The following is a 19,635-nucleotide window of genomic DNA, read 5'->3' as shown; positions in this document are numbered from 1 at the left end:
GCTTAAAACTCTTTTTGTCTTTTTGTTTCTGACTTCAAATGACTCACAACAGTGAATTTCATATTTCTCATCTAACAAACAAGTTTCCTTCAACTTGAGGTTCACTAACATCGAAAGGCATGTCCATAAGACGTTCTTCTTCTAACCTCTCTAGTCTGTTTGGATAATTGGCACGTGCTGTTTCCAAATCCATTTCGTAGCGAAGACCAGACAATTTGTCATAGACTTTTATGGGTCTTCCCTTCCTATATTTAAAATTCTTCGAAACTCTCCAACCATATCTTTGCAACTCTGCTTTTATTCTAGCAGATTTTCTATCCATTCTATATGGGGGCATTTTTATAAAAATAAAAAAATATTTTTTCTTTACTTTACATAACCGCCTGCTGCCATAAGTCTTTGACGCCAACCCATACCAGCTAATGAAGGTTGACTTGGTTTAGTTTCCAAACTAAACTTTGGTTTTGGTTTATCTTCAGTTTTTGGTTTTTCTTCTTCTATCGGTTTTTCGTCACTTTTCGGTTTCTCTGACTTTACTTCACTTGCAGGAACAGTTGTGTCGTCAACATCTTCATAAATATCATATGCCATTTGTTTTTGTTTTCCTTTCAACTTTTTGTGTTTGTTGTAAAGTTTAGAATATTTCGACTCTAAGTCAATGAGATGTTCTATAATGAACTGTTGGTCAGTGAAGTAAACTTTTCCATCTGTTGTCTCGAAAGCTCCTTCAGACTTCAATATTTTATTTGTGAGAGTCTGTTTCTTTTTTGAGATACTTGCCGTTCCATTTTTATGAAAAGTGACTTTGTAGTTAGGGTTTGTATTTCCAGACCTGGCACTTTCTATTATTGAATTTTTCTCTTCATCTGTAAGTTCTTTGACAGGTTTTGACAATGGTTCTGAACTTTTTGTTTGTGGTGTCAAATCTACCGTTTCAACTTCTTCAGTCATTTCATCTCAGTAAAAAATTTTAGTTTGGTTTGTTTTCAACTGGTTGTTGTTGTTTTTTAAGTCGGTCTAAAACTTCCTGAGGTATAGGAAGAACTTGACAAACACGTTGTGTAACTGCTGGAAGTCGACAAATCCATATTGAACCCATTTGTCTCAATGCTGTATTGTTCATTTCATCTCAGTAAAAAACTTTACATTCCCCACGTTTGAGGCGGTTGAGGTTGGTTATTGTTTACCCATTGTTGTGCATGGTTATATCCTCTGTTAAAGAATCTTTCACCTTGGTCCATATAGTGTCCTGCTTGGTTATAGTAGTCATTTGCTTTGTTATAATAGTTTCCTGCTTGTCTTCCTACATTGTCCATCCATCCTTGAACTTTTCCTCTTGTTTCAGGATTTGGAATAAGATTTGTTGCATCTCGTGCTACATCCCAACCTTTCTGTACAGTTTGTATAATAGGTTGTGCTTTCTCTTTAAGTATACCTAATGTACTCAAAATCTTCCTTCCAACTCCAAATACACCTCTGGCTATTGTTCCAACTGCGGGCAAAAATCTGGATGCAACTCCTGCTAATGCGCCAAATAAACCCATTTCTTATAGGATAAAAAATGACGAATCCAAACAAGGACCCCTATGTTTCTAAAGCGACAAAGAAAGCACTCATGATAAAAATCTTTAGTTCAACACCAAATGCTTGGTTTATGGATATCTTGGAAAACATTCCGAGGTATAGAGAAGATGGACCTCCATACTGGTTAATATTTGTTGGTCAAAACACAAGATACTGTGAAGCCATACCATTATGGTCCAAAAATATTTTAGATGTGAAAACTGCTTTGACAATATTCGTTGACAAATACCATCCAACAAAACTGACATCTGACTTTGAAAGTTCTTTCAAATCAGATGATGTAAAAAACTATCTGCGTTCAAAAAATGTAAACCAATATTTCATTGTCGACCAAAACCATTCTGCTCTTGGTGTCATTGACGGTTGTATAAAAATGTTAAGAGACTTAAACCAACCACAAGGTGGTGAAGCAAATGAAATGTCATATGACGACAAATATAGACACTTCTCCATGGCAAAGATGAGACAAGTTTTAAATATTTACAATAGCCGTAAACAAAAAGGTTTGGGAAACCACTCCCCCGAAGAAATGAAAAACAACCCTGACTTAGAGAAAGACTATATATTTAATAATTTAGTCAAAAGAGACAAACAAGAAAGAATGCCGGGCTTCAAACTTCAGAAAGGTGATAAAGTAAAAATAGAAATACCTAAACGCGACCCATATGAAAATACTATTGACTATGACAACAATGGGAACTCGACAGGTACTCACATTCGTGTTCGTAAAAATAGAAGAAAGTATACAAGAGAATATTATGAAGTTTTAGGCAAACATGGCAAAATGTACAGACTGCAAGCAGAAGATAAAACTACTATTGTCAGACCTCGTTTCAAACTTGTCAAAGTTCAAGGTGGTATACTTTCAAAAACAGTTCCTAACAAATATAAGACAACTCCTGACGAATATGCTAAAGAAGTTGAAAATGACGACTAAGCATTTCTATACCATGCGTAAACTGTCATGTAAGGTGGCATGTATTCTTTACTTTGTCCCGTTGTTTGCGTATATCCTGAAACGCGATGTGTATGGTTTCCATCTCCCTGAGTGTTACCCCAGAAACAATTTATAGCAAACTGAACGTTGTCTTTAACATCATATCCTTTACCTTTTGTCATTGCTGACCAATCCCAAAATTTATGCTTATGCCAACCTGCTTGAGATGTACTTAAATCTATGTAGTGACTATGTGCAGGTAAATTTTCACCTGAAATCGTTTTACTTCCACCTGTTTCCTTTGAAGAGTTTGCACAATACAAAAACCTGTCGACTATTTGAGTCCAAGTTCCAAAACCAAGTACTACTTCTGTCTGGTAGAGTTCATTGACGTATAAATAGAGCCTATAGGATATAATGTTTGAAGTATTTCTGTCTTTAATGTTTGAAGCTCTGTTTTGTCTGCTTTCTTGTCATATAAATCTTGAGCAGTGAATTTAATATTATGTTCATCCTTCATGACATAAACATCTTTACATCTAATGTTTCTCATCGTCGTTATGTCGTCATCCGATGTTAAACCTTGTGGAAGTTAGGAGGTTTACAATATATTGCATCCCCACCAGTTTCTTCAACCGTTCCTTCAATACTTTCTATAGCAACAGTTGTAAAACTTGTATGTGTATGGTTCTTGTCTGCTTTCTTCTCTAAACTCATCGTTAACATAAGTTTTATCTGCTTTAAGGTCTAAACATCCTGAAACCCATCCTGTATCGCTTTAACTTTAAAAGTCTTCGATGTCCATTCATGGTACCAGTCAACCCTTTCTTTCATTTCGTTATCTTTTCATCCACATATTCCTTATCTGCTTTCTTCTCTAACTTACTAGCCACATATTCCTTATCCGCTTTCTTTTCAAGGCTAACGTTTAAGTCTGTTATTTCAGATATAGAAGTGTATGAGTCTTTTTAGAATATTCGTTTTCAGCTCTCGTCACTTCACTTGACATTTTATTGTCAACATATGTTTTGTCTGCTAGTTCAGGATGAGTATGTTCTTTTGTTGCATAAGCATTGTTAGCTCTTTCTTCTTCTTTTGCTATTGCATCGTCTACATATTCTTTGTCAGCTTTGTTGTCAACATCTGTTTTCAAAAGAAGTTCATTTATAGGTTTCTCGTTTAAAGTTCCTTTTGTTGGATTTATACAGACAGTATGGTTCTTATTGTCTTGAAACAGAAACTCATCTGTCATTGGGTTTAATGTCAGTTTTAAGTTTCCTTCTTTCAATGACTCAGATATCTTAGAATAGTTTGAAAAGTTTGTTGTGTTCTTATTTAGAGCTTGCATAATGAGTTGTCGGTTGTTGTATTTCTCGCATAGACGCTGTTTCATTTGACATTTTATTCTAGATAAAATATGCTTCCAATAGAAAAAGAAAATTCAAGAGTTGCTACAACTAAACCATTAGATGAACTTTTTACTAATGTCGGTCAAAAGTTTGAGACAGAGACCGTAAAGCATGAAGGCTATCGTTTTGACTACCCATTAAGATGGTTAAGAGACCCATCCGTCACAAAAGCTATTGGCTTTCGTAGAATGAAGTTCATTTCAGAAGCCATACATGGTTTCCCATTTACGGTCGGTTTTGAAGTTCGATACTATAACAAAGAAAAACGTATGTATGAGAAATTTGAACAGGGAAAACTTTTACAAGTTAGTTTGCTTGTAAACTTAGAAACAACTCTTCAAGCTTTTCAAGAAAAAATAAACAATATCTATATCGAATATGCAAACCAGTATAACATTGACGAGGGAGAATACCATCTCGATATTATTTATGACAGGAAAAATGCAACTGTTAAAATCAATAGAATAGAAGACCTTGGAGAAAACGTTTATATTTCTACAAAATATAACAACTTGGCATGGTATAGATTTATGAGGATGTTAAATCAGCCTGCAGCATATCCAGTACACCCAGACTTTTATGAAGTCGAAAACCCTAATGGAACATATGAAAATGTTTTCGACCAAGATGCTATTATTGTTCATGCTTCATTTTCTGGCGCCCAAAACTCTTTCTTATGCTTGGCAAATGACTTTTACGAAAAACCTACAAAGTTATACGAACCACCAAGTGGAAGTATTTCAGACTTTCAAGTATGGTTTACTACAGATGGAAGAAAAAGAATAATTCCATTATACCATGCGTTTTACTTAGAACTTAGTTTCATATACAACTACTATCGAACGGTAAAAATATAATTTTTTAATACGGTTGAGGTGTTGGATTTGGTTGCCAACTAGACTGTGGTGCAGGTTCAGGCTGTTGTATAACAGGAGCTTGTTCTTCTGGTTCAGGGTCTTTAGGTATAATACCAACGAACTGACCTACTCTTTTACCAATATTTTGACTCCGTTCCAAATTCCTCTTCCGACAGATTTTATTCCATTCCATATACCTCTTCCAACATTTCGAAAGAAGTTTCCTATCTTACTGAAGAAACCCTTTACTATATGTAAAAATCTAATGTCCGCCTAGTCTCTTACGTTTCCTGTTGAGTTCCATAGCATTCTTTAACTGGAGCTCATACATTCTGTTTCTCCTCTGGTAGAAAACATATTCTGGGTCAACTCCTGTGTTCGCGTCATCTGCATAAAGTTGTTTATATCCCACTTCAGGGTTTGTATAAAACTCTTTCCATCTCATATTTGCATACCATGGTGGCAAACCTAACGCAGCGTCATTTGACATGGCAGTTTGCATTTGTACATCTGTTGGCACTTGACCATAGTTTGCCATTGCAGTTTGTATTCTAACTTCATTTGGAATATTCTCTGGGTTTGGTTGTCCAGGTTGCTGTGCATTCGCTAAGTTCTGTGCGTCCATTTAATATTAGATAAAAATATCTTACGAGTACATATACTGAACATTTGCAGGCATTGGTTCATCTTCATATTCTCTATATCTTTCTGCCACGTCAAAGAAATAAATGACACAATGGAAAAAACCTAAAACAAGTAGTCCTATTTCAAACCACATTTACTTACTAATAAAATTTCGTTATTGTGACACTTTCTCCGGTTTATAGGACCTCTCTCATATTCTATCTTGTCATATATAAACTCATAGTCATGTATGTCCTCTAACCATCTCATAACGGTTTCCAAACCACTTTTATCGGATGTAAAGTAAAAGCATGGATGGTTATGTAAAACGTCTAAAGTTTCTAAAGAGTCTCTCAAAGTCCAGTCTACTTGGTATTGAAAATCCCATGTGTTATAGAACGGCGGGTCCACTATAAAGAAAACATTTTCCTTGTCTTTATATTTTTCATACAACTCTGTCCAATGACATCTCACAAACTCTATACCCTCAATATATTTTTCTATGTCCTCTTTGAAAACATTTGTATAGTTAAGATATAAAACTTTTGACATAAGTGTTTCAATGTCATGAACTCTTATAGCACCACTATATAATAGTCTAGCAGATATACTATCCCAGTCTATATATTCTGCTTTTTTCAAAACCTCTCTCACAATATTTTTCTTATCTAATGGTATACGTTCCATCTTACCTATAGGTATCTTTTCTTTTAACTCTTTCAATATATTGTTTGTGTCTGGTATATGTTTGAGACGGTCCATATAGTTGTCGAAGTCATTGCATATAATCTTTGAGTCTGGGAATATTGTATGGCACAAATGAGATATATAGAAACTTCCACCGAACAAATCTACAAATGTTAGACCATTCGGTAGTTTCTTAAGTTCTCTCAATATAATATCTTTACATTTACTCTTATTTCCAAAGAACGGTAACGGAGGTTTTGTAAAATTCATTTATATATAATAATAAAAATGTTTTTACCCGAAAAGTGACAGAAAAGTGACAAAACATGAAAACATATATAATTTGTGAAAAGTGAAACATTATATAATGTTTTCGACCCAGAAGACTAACAATTTTCCGAATAAAAACTTCATTTATACTAAACATCTTCAGGGCTAGAGGGCACGAAGTGCCTGGAGGCCCCACTACCTTTTTTTTTTTTTTTTTTAATTTATTTTGTAAATTTTCCAAAAGCCTTAGTACCAATGTTGTAATAAACAGAAATTCGTCAAAAGTGACAGCTCTCAATTTTTTGACATTTGTAAATTCTAAATTGAATGAGAAAAATGAAATAATACTAAGCATAATACAATATTCTAGATTTAATTATAATTAGGAAAAAGTTAGTTTTGAGAGTACTTTTCATAGGCATATAGAATGAAATCTTCTGAAAAATAATATCACATAAACTCATATTATTTTCTAATATATAACTATTTTATATAAAAATCAAATTCAATGATCTTAAAAGCGAAGGATAAACCTTAAAATTTACGAATATAATGAGTGGGAATATAATGCTTATCTATCATAAAACCATATGAAATATCAATTTTTGCTTTACGCCTAATTTTTGACGACAATTAGCAAAAAATGTTAAATGTTAACACTCAGTCCATTTGAATATGAAAAATAAAATTGACTTTGATTAAATGTTTTTATTTATCATGCAATTCTTCTTGCGACCAAAGATTTGAATAAAATTTCAAAAAATAAGATAGCTTAAAAAATAATGTACGGTAGTGTTTACTAATAGATGAATAGTATATAAATTCTATTAAAATGGATTTGATCCAAAAAAATATAAAACCAAAAATAATTGTTATAATTGAAATGAAGAAGTAATTTAAAACGATTTTATTGATCAAATTTTATATATTTTTTTGGATCAAATCCATTTTAATAGAATTTATATACTATTCATCTATTAGTAAACACTACCGTACATTATTTTTTAAGCTATCTTATTTTTTGAAATTTTATTCAAATCTTTGGTCGCAAGAAGAATTGCATGATAAATAAAAACATTTAATCAAAGTCAATTTTATTTTTCATATTCAAATGGACTGAGTGTTAACATTTAACATTTTTTGCTAATTGTCGTCAAAAATTAGGCGTAAAGCAAAAATTGATATTTCATATGGTTTTATGATAGATAAGCATTATATTCCCACTCATTATATTCGTAAATTTTGAGGTTTATCCTTCGCTTTTAAGATCATTGAATTTGATTTTTATATAAAATAGTTATATATTAGAAAATAATATGAGTTTATGTGATATTATTTTTCAGAAGATTTCATTCTATATGCCTATGAAAAGTACTCTCAAAACTAACTTTTTCCTAATTATAATTAAATCTAGAATATTGTATTATGGTTAGTATTATTTCATTTTTCTCATTCAATTTAGAATTTACAAATGTCAAAAAATTGAGAGCTGTCACTTTTGACGAATTTCTGTTTATTACAGCTAATGTTTTTCTCATTAATAAGGCGCTGTTAGCCTCTATCCATAGCCGAAGTGATATTAACGTATGTTAACGTACAAAGTAAAAACATGTTTTTTCTTTTTAAAATCATTTAGTAATTAATAATATTTAGCACTCATAGTAAAAACATTAAAATTTATAAGAATCGTTATGAAGAAAAATTGAGAACTTATGATTTTTATTTAAGAAAATGATTAAATAATATATAAATAACCATATAAACAACATTTTAGATTCCTCTGAAAAGGGTATCTCAAATTGGTCTATGACCAATTGAATGGTTCGCCGGTTATTCAAGGTACGGTATCTTAGGTAATGCAATTCTTGCTTTCAAAATTTGTGAAAGAAATATTAATAATATTACAGTCATACTAAATAAATCGAGACAAATTCATGAGTTATTGGATTGAGGTTACGGATTCAAATTATTTGATTACCGATATACCTGTATTATTTGGAGTAATTTAATATAAAGGAATTACTTTCAGAGATTGTTAGTTCAGAATTTTCAATGGTTTATTTTTTTGAGAAAATGATTTTTTTTCGGATATTTATATAGCTGATGTCATGTTACATGAAATTATTATTCGGTTGTAAGAAATTTCTAAGTCCCATCGCCACGCGTATTGAACTTTTTCTTTTACACATTGAATATTTCAATAATACCAAAAACATTGTAAATTTCATATCTGGCACATGTGTTATATTATTAAAAACAAGATATATTTTTTTTTTCTTGAAAATCTTTATTATCGTTTTCCATTTCAATGGAAGAGCAGATATTACCGCCCAATCAGCAAATCGGTGATTATTTATTGCAAGAGAAAGTTGGTCACGGTGGCTTTTCCAATGTTTATATGGGAATACATCTTCCAACTCAAACCGTATGTGCAATTAAAGTTATTACAAAGGATAAACTTCCCCGCGAAATATATGAAAGAGAAGTCAAACTGATGAAGATGCTTGATCATCCATTTTGTTTAACTTTCTATGAATCTTTAGAAGATGAAAATAATTATTACATGGCAATGGAGAACGTAGAAAACGGAACGGTTTTGACAGAAATTAACAAAACATTCGGCCTTCCCGAATGGAAAGCTAGACACGTCTTTTGCCAACTAATTTGCACGCTTGACTATTTACATAATGAACTTCATATCGCACATCGTGATCTTAAGGCGGAAAACATCATGTTTGATCGTAATAATAATATTAGGTTGATCGACTTCGGCCTAGGAAATACTTTTACAGAAGAAGCCATGTTAAAGACAGCCTGTGGCTCACCAGCTTACGCACCACCAGAAATGCTTTGCGGAAAACCATACAATGATTCTGCAGACTTATGGAGTGCTGGTGTCGTTCTTTTTGCGATGGTCATTGGAAGATTACCATTCCAAGACAATTCTATCCAAAGATTAGCGCAAAAGATTGTATATTCTCAACCACAGTATTCTCCAAATGCTTCTCTTGAAGTTCAAGACCTTCTTTCGAAACTTCTTGAAAAAGATCCAGCGAAAAGAATAACGATACCAGAAATCTACGAGCATCCATGGTTTAAGAAATATCCTGATGCTGAAGTCATGAGAGGCGATTTCGGTTTGATGAATGGATGGAGAAATCCACCGAACACACAAATTGTTCCAAACCCATTTGTATATAGCAAAATGCAGTCGATGGGAATTCCTTTAGAGGGTCTAGATAGTTTGATTGTATCAAATGTCTTTAACAGAGCAATGTCCGCATATCGTATTATTCGTCGTGAATTAGTTACGGATGCAATGAGCGGATATTTCGAGCGCGCAAATCCAGAAGGCTTCAAGCACGTCCCATTAACTCTTCAAATTCCTCATCCTTCATCTGTCATACGTCGTAGACCAACAATATACTCTCCAATGTCTCCTGGAGCTCCAGTACATAAAAATCCACTCTCCGTTGCAAGAACTCACCGTCGTCGTACAGTATCTAACGCAGATGTCATGGTTAAAGATCCGAATTTCCAGGCACTGCGTGCACAATATGCTCAGGCTACTGGTTCTGACGATTTTAATGGACAAGTTCCTCACGAACAGCAACAACAAAATGAGGAAGCTCAATTGCCTTCCTTATGCAGACTAATGAGTGGAGTTAGAAGAGCTAGAGTTGGATCAATGTTATAATACAGTTATGTGTGTTGATTTTTTTACTTTTTTTTAAATAAATGTATATTAATCCATTTAATCTTAAAATATATTCATGACAATATTACAAATATGCAATACTCAGATGGTTTTAAAGGAATTTCAAATTTATAACTTTCGTTTTAAGAGTTATGGTTGAGGAAATTATTCCTTTTAAAGGGTTTGAATGCTTAAGTAATATTACTTTTGTTACCTGGTCTTATATAATAAGGCTCTATTATTGAAAACCTTAAACGAACACTCAATATCCGAAATACAGGGTAATTTGAAAGCAAATTGTTCGGATGTATTATCGTTGGTACATAGTGTACTCTTTAATTGTTATTCAATAAACAAAGTTTAATTGGGAGTATGTATAATGGCAATGATTGAAGTTGCAAAAACAAAAAAGTGACTATTCTTTAACTTCAAAATCTTGTAAACAATTTTAATTTCTTATGTTCTTTATCATCTGATTTGAATTTAGTTTATTGAACTGTATCCAAGAAGGGCAACTACTCCAACATGACGTTTCCCACTCCTGTCGTCATAAGTTTTATCTGCTCTCCTTATTTGATTGCTGTTTTCATTAGTAGAACAATAATTTGTAACTGGGATATCAAAACCTGGAGGTGTAGCAAGGCAATACCCTCTACATTCATTGTCCCAATACTGATTTCCTCTAGCAACAAGTCCAACACAGTAATATGTTGCTGCTACAGTAATTGAACCATCAATGTAAAATGCATTATAGTGATAATAATCCTGTAAATAACATTCTGCAAAACTGGCATCACTATTTTGGGTTGAAAACATATATTTATCGCGTCCATGGTATGAACATTCGTTGTTTGATAATATAAATTCTCGAAAATTAGCTGAATTTTCTATAATGCTTGGAAATTCATCAATAGTATTTTGGATAAAAAGTGTATAGCCGTAATATACACTATGACTGCCTAGAATTTTGAATAAGCCAGATGATTTGCATTTATTATTTGTGAAATTAAAATAATTTAAGAAAACTGAACCTTTTTGTAACGTAAATGTTGTTTTACTATCAACTGTTTGGTCTGCATTCTGGAACATGCTGGAATATGTAATATAGTTTTTGCATTGATCTGAATCTTCGCATTCAAAATAAACTGCAGTCCCATCTTTATTCGTTCCGAATAAGTTAGAATTTAACATGCAGCTTTTAGAAAATATTATACTATTACCGTTGAAGAAAATGGAACCTCCTTGGTTGTTGTCAGATGATGAACAATCAGCTATTGTCGTCGTTTCAATTAATAGACGAGGCTCACCTCGGTATGATATGTATACAGATCGATTTTTTAATTCTGAAAATATTGACAAAGAAATATAGTAATTTTGTCCATCATCTTTCGAAAAGAATGTAGTTCTATTCTTAAAATGCCGATAATAGTCTTCACCCTGGAAATGTTCATCCCATTCACAATTTAATCTGAAAATAAGAAAGGTATTCTTTAAGAAATTCATGAATTTAACGTTCCGATTTTTTAAAAGAAATTTGCCAATATTTTTATTTAAAAAAATTACAAGAAATTATTGATATATTCACATAATCAGCTCAAATTTATTTTATGAAATAAACTTACAAAATATAAAAATTCTGAAATAATTTCCAATGTGAAAGGCAAGAGTTGGTAATAAAGAAAAATATGCCAAGTTTTTGCAATAAAAATTTTATGAATAGTTTACATAGCACAATATTTTATTGGAAATTTTATGATATTTGTAAACTACTCATAATGTATGTATCTTTTTTCATCATTCTCTCAAAATTGAATAAAAATATTTTCACTGAGATTTTTGCGTCGCCAACGTATGAAAAAAATTGAGAGACTATCATTTTCTTCCACTACCAGCTAAAGTTTCTGACATCCATTCCTATGGTTACTGATTGCTTCCTTTCTGTATGCAATGCCAGAAATGTAAGAAGTTATTGGTTTAACCTAATTTATTACTCCAATATTGTCTAGTTTCCGATTTTTTAAACATTCTCTCATAAATTCTGGAATTCTTCATAAAAATGAAAATTTTGGACATACTTTCATTTTAACATATTAAGCTTCTTTGGAATTCATTAAGAGAAACATGTCTAACAATGAATTTTGATTACAGTCATAGATATCAAATTACATAATAACAATATAAAAGTCGAACGCTATAAGATTTTTACCCAAAAACTTATTTATATATATTAATTTTTTGTTTATGTAAGGGCTCCTCAGAATCTCTCAAGATAGAATTGGGCACCAAAGGTACATTAGATCAATATGATCCTTAGCAACTTGAAAGGAAAGTTTGATAATTGGAAAATGATAAGAGGTATAATGAGACTATCGTAGTGACATTCATTAATTTCTATGTATTTAATAGCATATATTGCTCGTATTCCGCTATTTTAAGTTAATTTGCTTGCAATTGACTTTGTCACAGACTACCAAATACTTGGAATTAGAAATATGATATAACTAAATGCATATTACGATTTTCCATATATAATTGCGTTAAAAAGCCAACTTTTTTTCATGGCGGATTTAATGTCAAAATGTTAATTGTGTATCAAAAACTATGCAATTATGTGCCTCATCATGTGTATATTAATATTTTGTAGTTTGTTTTGATTTCATTGCTGTCATTTTATTGTAAGTCGCTTTTCAGAACCACAATTATGTTTTCCTTCTTTGCTTTACGTGCTATTGCCGCAAATGGTAACACCATTTCATACGATCAGGCAACACAAACCCTATCTATTACAGCAGATTCTGCTTACACAAGACAGGATATCGATTCAAAGATTGGTACAAATCCTGTTAAGACAATCAAAATCGATGGCAGCTACAACGAGATTCCAGAGGGTGTCTTCGCATTTTTAGATGTCGAATCCGTTGTCATTTCTAACACAATTAAGAAGATTAATGATATGGCTTTCTATGGCTGCAAGAAGCTTACAGGTTTCTCCGCTCCAAATGGATGCGAGTTTATTGGTAGCGAATGCTTCAGAGACTGTGCTTCATTACAGGCTTTCTACTACAGAAAGTGCACAATGACATTCCTCGCCAACGTCTTCCAGGGATGCACAAACCTCGAGGTCTTCGGCCAAGTTAATGGTGACCAGTCATCCCCAGTTGCTGGCGTCCAGAGAACATTCGGCCCAGGTGTCTTCAAAGATCTTACTGCCTTAAAGACAGTTACACTTCTTGATGACACAGCAGTTCTTGGCAAGAGCATGTTCGAGAACACAGTTTGCGACATCAAGATTCCATCTGGTGTCACAAGAATCCCAGATTCCTGCTTCAAGAACTCCAAGATCACACAGGCTGATCTCTCCAACGTTATCCTTGTCGGAATGCGTGCATTCTACAAATGCATGAGCCTTACATCCGTCAAGTTCAACAAGGACAAGATCCGCTTAATCCAGGCTTACGCATTCCAGCACTGCTGCAACGCCGTCCTTACAGGCCTTGATGATTGTCTACCTCTTCGAAATGTATGCATTCTCATGCATCCAGACAATCAAGACATTCACAATGCCAATCAACATCTACTCTGTTCCAGCCGGTGCTTTCTATGACTGCCACAACTTAGAGAAGGTCGTCTACAACTCTCATATCTTCCAGATCTGGGAGAAGGCCTTCATGAACACAAAGATCTCTGAAGCTCTCATTCCATTTCGCACTGAGTGGGTTGCCCCAGGTGGTTTCGCTGGTCTTTCAGGATGCAAGACATTCGTCATCGAAGAAGACAACCAAAAGCTTACAACAGACTTAGATGGCAAGCTCCTTGTCAAGCCAGACAAGCTTACAGTTATCTCCTACCTTGCCGGCAATGATCCAGAAACAGTCACAATCGGTGAGTCATACATGCTCATCAGATCATACTCCTTCGCTGGCTCTAAGGTCACAGGCTTCAAGGTAAAGAGTGGTACAATCTCTGTTTGCGAGCACGCCTTCGCTCAGTGCCCTAACCTTGTCAACATCGAAATTCCAGACTTCCTTACATTCACAACAAAGGGCCTCTTCCAGGACTGCGAGAACCTTGAGTCCGTCACATTCAGAAGTGTCACAACAATCATGAATTATACATTTGCTGGCTGCAAGAAGCTCAAGACACTCAACGTTCCAAACCTTCAGACAGTTGAGGACCATGCCTTCGACGGCTGCACATCCCTTGATGGCGACTTCACAGGATTCAAGTCATTGACTTCCATTGAAGCCTTCGCATTCAATGGCTGCGCCTTCAGCACACTTAAGATCCCAGCTTCTGTTACATACATCGAACACCATGCTTTCGCTAACAACCTTCAGCTTAAGGCTGCTTTCTTCAACGGTGCTTCCACAAAGTTTGACTCATTCCTCTTCCGTGGTGATGATAACCTCTTAAAGGTTGTTTTCTATGACAACATCGCCGAAATCGAAGCTGATACATTCGATGGCACAAAGCAGCTTGGCACAATCATCTACTGTGGCAAGAACGCTCCACAGCCAGCTGATGTCAAGATTGTCCACACACCAGCTCTCTATGTCTTCACAACAAACGAGTACTCCGGAAACACATGGGCTGGCATCAACATTTACAAGAAGATGCCACAGTGTGAAATCGCTCCATTCACACCAACACCAGTCCCACCAACACAACCACCAACAAAGCTACCAACACTCCCACCAACACAGGGACCAACACCACTTACACCAACAGCTGCTCCAGGACCAGACAACTCCAAGACAAAGAAGATCATCATTGGTTCAGTAGTCGGTGGCCTTGGTATTGTTGTTGTCGCTGTCCTCGTTTTCTTCTTGTTCTGCAGAAGATCAGGAAAGGCCGAAGTCATGAACAGCACACCACTCCTTTCCAACAACTAACTTCCTTCAATAGTCGAATAAAATTAGTAGAATTTTATTCTATTTTAATTATCTTCAATTTTATATCTTTTATATGATAACTGAAATCATAATCAATTAGAATCTGAAGTCTAGAACTCAAATTCAGAAAATTATATTTTAATATTTAATATAGAGAAGAAGAAAATAGTAATAAAAATAAATATAATGATTTATTGGAAGAACATAATGTAGATAGCTCTATTATTTTAGAATATAATTATTTTTCTGCTTTTCCAGCTTGGTTAATATGTCTCTGGAGTGTAGCAGTATTCATTCTGTTGAACTGGCTCCAGAATCTACGTCTGTATTGACGGCCAAAGCCGTAGAAGAACAAAATGCAAATAGCTGGAGTTAATTTAGTAAGAAGTTGCAATTTTGTAAGCTCTTTCTCTGGTGTGATACGCATTAAAACTGATTTATCTGTGTTGGCGAATGTGAATGTTAATAAAGAAGGAGTATCATAAGATATTGTTCCTGTCAAAGTAGAATTGCCTGGTTTAGCACCACGAATAAGGAGTGAGTGGCTGTCTACTTCTTTGTAGTCAATTTCAAACAATGTTGAGTTATCATTATCAATAACCGAAAATATATTTGGTTCTGGTGTTTCAATACGAAGGAACATACCAAAAACTGGATGTTGTGGTTCGAATTGGATGTATTTTGTCTCGTTTCCACGGAATTGATTGATAAATATTTTTGAACGGAATAAATCAGAGTTAATATCAAAAGCACTCTGACCAAAAATGGATAATATGTGATATGTTTTGAAATATGAATCGAACTTCATTGATTCAATCGAAGTTGCAAAAGATAAGAGGATTGAAAGCATAAATTTTGAACGATAGATAATAGATGCGATACTTAGGATCAACCTAAATTTAAAGTAAATTTAAGTATAAAATAGTAAAACATGACGATTTTCAGCAATAATATAAGGAAAATAATCATAATTAAAGATAAATTTTCTCAAATATCTTAAAATCAATATCATGGTGTTGATTTTTAGCTTTACTTTGCAGAAATATTTATTATATTTAACAGACAATGTATGATTTATTATAAATTAATTGTTCATGAAATATCAATCTATGAATTTACTCTCTCAATTTCTCATTCTCAAAGTTTTAGTGTAAAAAGCATGATGAAGCATTATATTCATGATTCTTATTAAATGAAATACATTTTGATTGAAAAAATGAATTTAGAGTATATAAATACTAACATTTAGGATACATTCAAGTGATAAAGCAAAAAATTAAGTAATATAGCTTGTTATCATATAATTATTTTTTCTTTTGATATAAGAAATCATCTCGAAGGATTTCGTCAGCAGTAGGTCTCTTAAATGGATCTGGGTTCAATATTTTTGTAACTAATCCAATTGTTTCTTTGTTAATTAAGTGTTTTGTGTGAGGTAAAACGTATTCCATGAAACTCTGTTTTCCGTAGTATGGAATTGACTTTGATGTATTGAGGACTTCATTAATTTGTGTCATTTTATTATATCCGAAGAATTTGACTTGACGATTGAAAACACCATCATTATCATTAGCTGCGAAGAATGCAGAGCATCCAAATAGTAGATTAGCTAGTATGCAACCACTAGCCCAAATATCAACTGCTTCATCGTATTTCTTGTAGCCCATTAATAATTCAGGGGCTTTATATGATTTAGTTCCAACACTGCAACTAAAATTGAACTTAGGATTCATGTAGTCAGCAAGGCCCCAATCTATAACTCTTAATTTTTGAGTTTGGAAATCGACCAAAATGTTTTGCCATTTTATGTCTCTATGGAATATATTTTGATGATGTGTTTTATTTAGGCAATCAAATAATTCTCGTAATAGCCATTTGAGTTGATCGAGTGTTAAGATATTAGGATTTGTAGTTTTTCCAAGTTCTGTAACAACAATTGGATAGCTATCATCTCCATACACGCCGTATAATCTGATTACTTGTGGTATATGTTGTAATGTTGCGAGAATCCTGATTTCGCGATTCAATCTCCATCTCTCTGTTGGTTTTAACTTTTTAATTGCAACTTCTGTTCCATTCTCTAAGTTTCCAGAGAAAACTTCTGAAAATTTTCCAGATCCAAGCTTTTTATTATACTTTAATCCTTCTTCGGGAAGAAAATCAATAGAATAGTTCTGATGAATCATCCATGGCTTTGTAAATTCGTCATCTCCATCAGCAGAATTAGTAACTGATGCTGAAGATAAAGAGTTGAAAATGAAATAAAAAATCATTGAACAAAAATGTTAAATAATTAAGAGAGTAATTTCAACTCATAGTGTATGTTAGATATCTTAGATTATAAAAGCTTTTTGATTAAAAAATCTTGAAAAAGTGAAAATTCTTGTGAAATGAGTGCAATAAATCAAACGCTTAATACGGTATTCATCAATCGAGCTGTTAAAGAATGTATTGGAATGAATACGTTTATGGATGAAAATCATGTTTGCAGGTGTTTACCTGGTTTTAATTTCGGAGATCCTGTTTCGAAATATGGTTGTTATCAATGCAGCTTAACATGTCATAAAAATGGATTCTGCGCACATCCAGGAAAATGCAAATGCCTTAAAGGACTCGTTGGCGATGGAGTTCTTAAATGTGATATTCCAATTCCAACTGTTACAAGTGTTTATCCATCAATTATTCGTTCTCAAGGATTCATCGATACACAAATTTCATACAGTTTAGATGTTCCTTACATACCAACCGAATTTTGGTGCAAATTCCATAATACTATTGTTAAAGGCGAACTTATCCAAAACGGCCTCGGAAAATGCAAAGCACCACCTTCAAATGAGCACGCTGTTCGTGTTTCTATTTCGTTTGATACAGTCAAGTACTCAGAGTCAGATGTTTTCTTATTTTACAATCAAGAAGCCAAGATTCAAGCGAATTTTAACTGGATACTCATAGTACTTTCGATAATCCTTTTCTTATGGGGAAATTCGATAATTATGAGCTGGGGAAAGATCGATGAATCACTTGAGTCTCCTCAGGACAAATTGTCAATGAATGAAAAAACCAATAATCCATTTGATAAAGCGAAACAAGTAGATGAATTTAATCCATTTTGAAATCTTTACGGTATAGAATCATATGTATATAAAATAAATGTTTGTTATTAACAAGTAATGTTTTTACATGTTTAAAACGAAAATAAGAAAATTTTTTATTAAAATCAAAAAATAGAGATATATTTCAAGTAAAATTATAGTGAGCTATGTCAAAAATGTAAAGTTTGTAATAAGAAAACACGTAACTTTATTTATATTAAAAATTATAATGGAATTCTTTCGAAAACGCAAGCAAATTTCTGGCCTCCGTTTTCCGTAACTTTATTTGATTCTTCGGTAGATGTTTTAGCTAGGTTGACGCATTTATCTGAATCGATATCTGTAACTCTCTTGAAAAGAGGATGTGCTTCCAGAATTGGAACTGCGTATTCAAAGTACTGGCGTACATCGGTAACTAGATAGAATCTTGCGCCTCCTTTCATAATATAGGCGTATTCATCAAGTAATTGTTCAGAAATGATCCGCCATTTAGCCTTTTTCTTTTTGAAATGAGGATCTGGGAAAAGAATGAATATTTTTTCGATAGTATGAGCTCTCAAGTAACGCATCAAAGTGCGCATAGTGTTTGCCCATTGAACTTGAATATTTAGAGCCAATCCTTGAGCATGATATGCTTGTATCTTCTTTTCAACGTATGTTGTAACTTGTGATCTGATCTCTAAAGCAAAAATCAAGTTTTGAGGAAATTCTGTTGAAAGAGCAAATGTCATTCCACCATATCCACAACCAATATCTAACATTGTTGGATAATGATCTGGAATTGAGTCTGGATTGGATTTTAATATTGGATATAATTCAGACCAATCAATTACGTCTGGATTTAATGGATAGGGAATGTTGCGATCACTCAATGGATTACTATGTGCCCTTTGACGATAGTCGCCTTTCTTTGGAAGATTAGGAATTTTAGCCTCGTTTTCAGTCATCAACGCGGCAAAATAAAAGTGTCAAAATTAATTTGGAGATGAATTTGATCTATATAGAGCCAATTATATCTCAAGATTGCGTTTTTGAAGCAAAGAATGGAAATTGCATAAAAACGGATTGAAAATTGCCCAAAACATGTATATTTGAAGAAATGTGTGGTTGTCAAAATATATACACTATATGAAAGAAACTGTGTTGCTATGAAAATGCCCAAATACTTGTTAAATTTATCCAATTATTTAACACATTGATAGATTTTGGACCATTTGAGCGAAATTTGTAATGCCAATACTAGATGAACCTGTTACCCCATACATGGAAATTCCAAAAAAAATTCCAAAATTAAAATTATTTATGAAATTTCAACGAAATTTTCATTTTAATCAGCAAATTCCAATATTTTTGGAAAAATTAACACTAAGGAAATTGATTTAAATAAGTATAAAAGTTTAATATATCTTCATTTCAGTCAAAAATAATATAATTTATTGTTTAGATCTAAAAATTTAATATTTCGTAGTAAAATCAAATGACAATTAGCATATTTTGACGTTTTTCAATTCATTTGAATCATATTTTCAACATGAAATTGTTATGCTTTGTCTTTTAAAAATAAAAAGAGTTCAAAATTATGTCTA

The 19,635-nt window shown here is 33.1% G+C and overlaps 14 protein-coding genes and 1 pseudogene across 15 annotated transcripts, besides 5 other annotated features; 6 read left to right on the top strand and 9 right to left on the bottom strand.

Annotated features, from left to right (window-relative positions):
* Positions 1-3,488: part of a mobile genetic element that runs on past the window's edge.
* Positions 68-322, bottom strand: TVAGG3_0220970 (uncharacterized protein; the record flags this gene model as incomplete). The annotated part of the gene is made up of 1 exon (XM_051226964.1): positions 68-322. One exon carries the CDS (start codon positions 320-322, stop codon positions 68-70), a length of 255 nt encoding a protein of 84 aa, XP_051111950.1.
* On the bottom strand, positions 367-591 carry TVAGG3_0220960 (phage tail repeat-like family; the record flags this gene model as incomplete). Its single annotated transcript, XM_051226963.1, has 1 exon — positions 367-591. The coding sequence occupies one exon, from the start codon at positions 589-591 to the stop codon at positions 367-369; it is 225 nt and encodes a 74-aa protein (XP_051111949.1).
* On the bottom strand, positions 1,143-1,544 carry TVAGG3_0220950 (uncharacterized protein; the record flags this gene model as incomplete). Its single annotated transcript, XM_051226962.1, has 1 exon — positions 1,143-1,544. The coding sequence occupies one exon, from the start codon at positions 1,542-1,544 to the stop codon at positions 1,143-1,145; it is 402 nt and encodes a 133-aa protein (XP_051111948.1).
* On the top strand, positions 1,562-2,499 carry TVAGG3_0220940 (uncharacterized protein; the record flags this gene model as incomplete). The annotated part of the gene is made up of 1 exon (XM_051226961.1): positions 1,562-2,499. A coding segment is annotated over one exon (938 nt), but the record flags the coding sequence as incomplete, so codon positions are not given.
* TVAGG3_0220930 lies at positions 2,518-3,355 on the bottom strand (annotated as a pseudogene). The gene has a single exon. A coding segment is annotated over exon 1 (838 nt).
* Positions 3,489-3,938: 450 nt separating the features above from the next.
* TVAGG3_0220910 (uncharacterized protein) lies at positions 3,939-4,787 on the top strand (the record flags this gene model as incomplete). Its single annotated transcript, XM_051226960.1, has 1 exon — positions 3,939-4,787. The coding sequence occupies one exon, from the start codon at positions 3,939-3,941 to the stop codon at positions 4,785-4,787; it is 849 nt and encodes a 282-aa protein (XP_051111946.1).
* Positions 4,788-5,049: 262 nt separating this feature from the next.
* TVAGG3_0220900 (uncharacterized protein) lies at positions 5,050-5,412 on the bottom strand (the record flags this gene model as incomplete). The annotated part of the gene is made up of 1 exon (XM_051226959.1): positions 5,050-5,412. The coding sequence occupies one exon, from the start codon at positions 5,410-5,412 to the stop codon at positions 5,050-5,052; it is 363 nt and encodes a 120-aa protein (XP_051111945.1).
* Positions 5,413-6,629: 1,217 nt separating this feature from the next.
* Positions 6,630-6,666: a mobile genetic element.
* Positions 6,630-6,666: a terminal%2Cinverted (terminal inverted repeat of Banshee-A3 transposon ID:TVAGG3_0220890).
* A 1,184-nt stretch (positions 6,667-7,850) lies between these two features.
* Positions 7,851-7,887: a mobile genetic element.
* Positions 7,851-7,887: a terminal%2Cinverted (terminal inverted repeat of Banshee-A3 transposon ID:TVAGG3_0220880).
* Positions 7,888-8,668: 781 nt separating this feature from the next.
* Positions 8,669-10,098, top strand: TVAGG3_0220870 (protein serine/threonine kinase protein; the record flags this gene model as incomplete). Its single annotated transcript, XM_001316542.1, has 1 exon — positions 8,677-10,065. The coding sequence occupies one exon, from the start codon at positions 8,677-8,679 to the stop codon at positions 10,063-10,065; it is 1,389 nt and encodes a 462-aa protein (XP_001316577.1).
* A 450-nt stretch (positions 10,099-10,548) lies between these two features.
* Positions 10,549-11,256, bottom strand: TVAGG3_0220860 (uncharacterized protein; the record flags this gene model as incomplete). Its single annotated transcript, XM_001316541.1, has 1 exon — positions 10,549-11,256. The coding sequence occupies one exon, from the start codon at positions 11,254-11,256 to the stop codon at positions 10,549-10,551; it is 708 nt and encodes a 235-aa protein (XP_001316576.1).
* A 1,510-nt stretch (positions 11,257-12,766) lies between these two features.
* Positions 12,767-13,669, top strand: TVAGG3_0220850 (antigen BSP-related family; the record flags this gene model as incomplete). The annotated part of the gene is made up of 1 exon (XM_001316540.1): positions 12,767-13,669. One exon carries the CDS (start codon positions 12,767-12,769, stop codon positions 13,667-13,669), a length of 903 nt encoding a protein of 300 aa, XP_001316575.1.
* Positions 13,670-13,733: 64 nt separating this feature from the next.
* TVAGG3_0220840 (ribonuclease inhibitor domain-containing protein) lies at positions 13,734-14,957 on the top strand (the record flags this gene model as incomplete). The annotated part of the gene is made up of 1 exon (XM_001316539.1): positions 13,734-14,957. One exon carries the CDS (start codon positions 13,734-13,736, stop codon positions 14,955-14,957), a length of 1,224 nt encoding a protein of 407 aa, XP_001316574.1.
* Positions 14,958-15,195: 238 nt separating this feature from the next.
* TVAGG3_0220830 (uncharacterized protein) lies at positions 15,196-15,807 on the bottom strand (the record flags this gene model as incomplete). Its single annotated transcript, XM_001316538.1, has 1 exon — positions 15,196-15,807. One exon carries the CDS (start codon positions 15,805-15,807, stop codon positions 15,196-15,198), a length of 612 nt encoding a protein of 203 aa, XP_001316573.1.
* Positions 15,808-16,165: 358 nt separating this feature from the next.
* On the bottom strand, positions 16,166-17,230 carry TVAGG3_0220820 (protein serine/threonine kinase protein; the record flags this gene model as incomplete). The annotated part of the gene is made up of 1 exon (XM_001316537.1): positions 16,262-17,230. The coding sequence occupies one exon, from the start codon at positions 17,228-17,230 to the stop codon at positions 16,262-16,264; it is 969 nt and encodes a 322-aa protein (XP_001316572.1).
* A 103-nt stretch (positions 17,231-17,333) lies between these two features.
* TVAGG3_0220810 (immunoglobulins domain-containing protein) lies at positions 17,334-18,114 on the top strand (the record flags this gene model as incomplete). Its single annotated transcript, XM_001316536.1, has 1 exon — positions 17,348-18,070. The coding sequence occupies one exon, from the start codon at positions 17,348-17,350 to the stop codon at positions 18,068-18,070; it is 723 nt and encodes a 240-aa protein (XP_001316571.1).
* A 53-nt stretch (positions 18,115-18,167) lies between these two features.
* Positions 18,168-19,001, bottom strand: TVAGG3_0220800 (tRNA (guanine-N7-)-methyltransferase protein; the record flags this gene model as incomplete). Its single annotated transcript, XM_001316535.1, has 1 exon — positions 18,274-18,996. The coding sequence occupies one exon, from the start codon at positions 18,994-18,996 to the stop codon at positions 18,274-18,276; it is 723 nt and encodes a 240-aa protein (XP_001316570.1).
* Positions 19,002-19,635: the final 634 nt, after the last annotated feature.

The sequence above is a fragment of the Trichomonas vaginalis genome, chromosome IV (assembly GCF_026262505.1).
Source record: "Trichomonas vaginalis G3 chromosome IV, whole genome shotgun sequence".
NCBI classification, from domain to species: domain Eukaryota; phylum Parabasalia; order Trichomonadida; family Trichomonadidae; genus Trichomonas; species Trichomonas vaginalis.
This window is presented reverse-complemented; position numbering and strand designations above follow the sequence as displayed.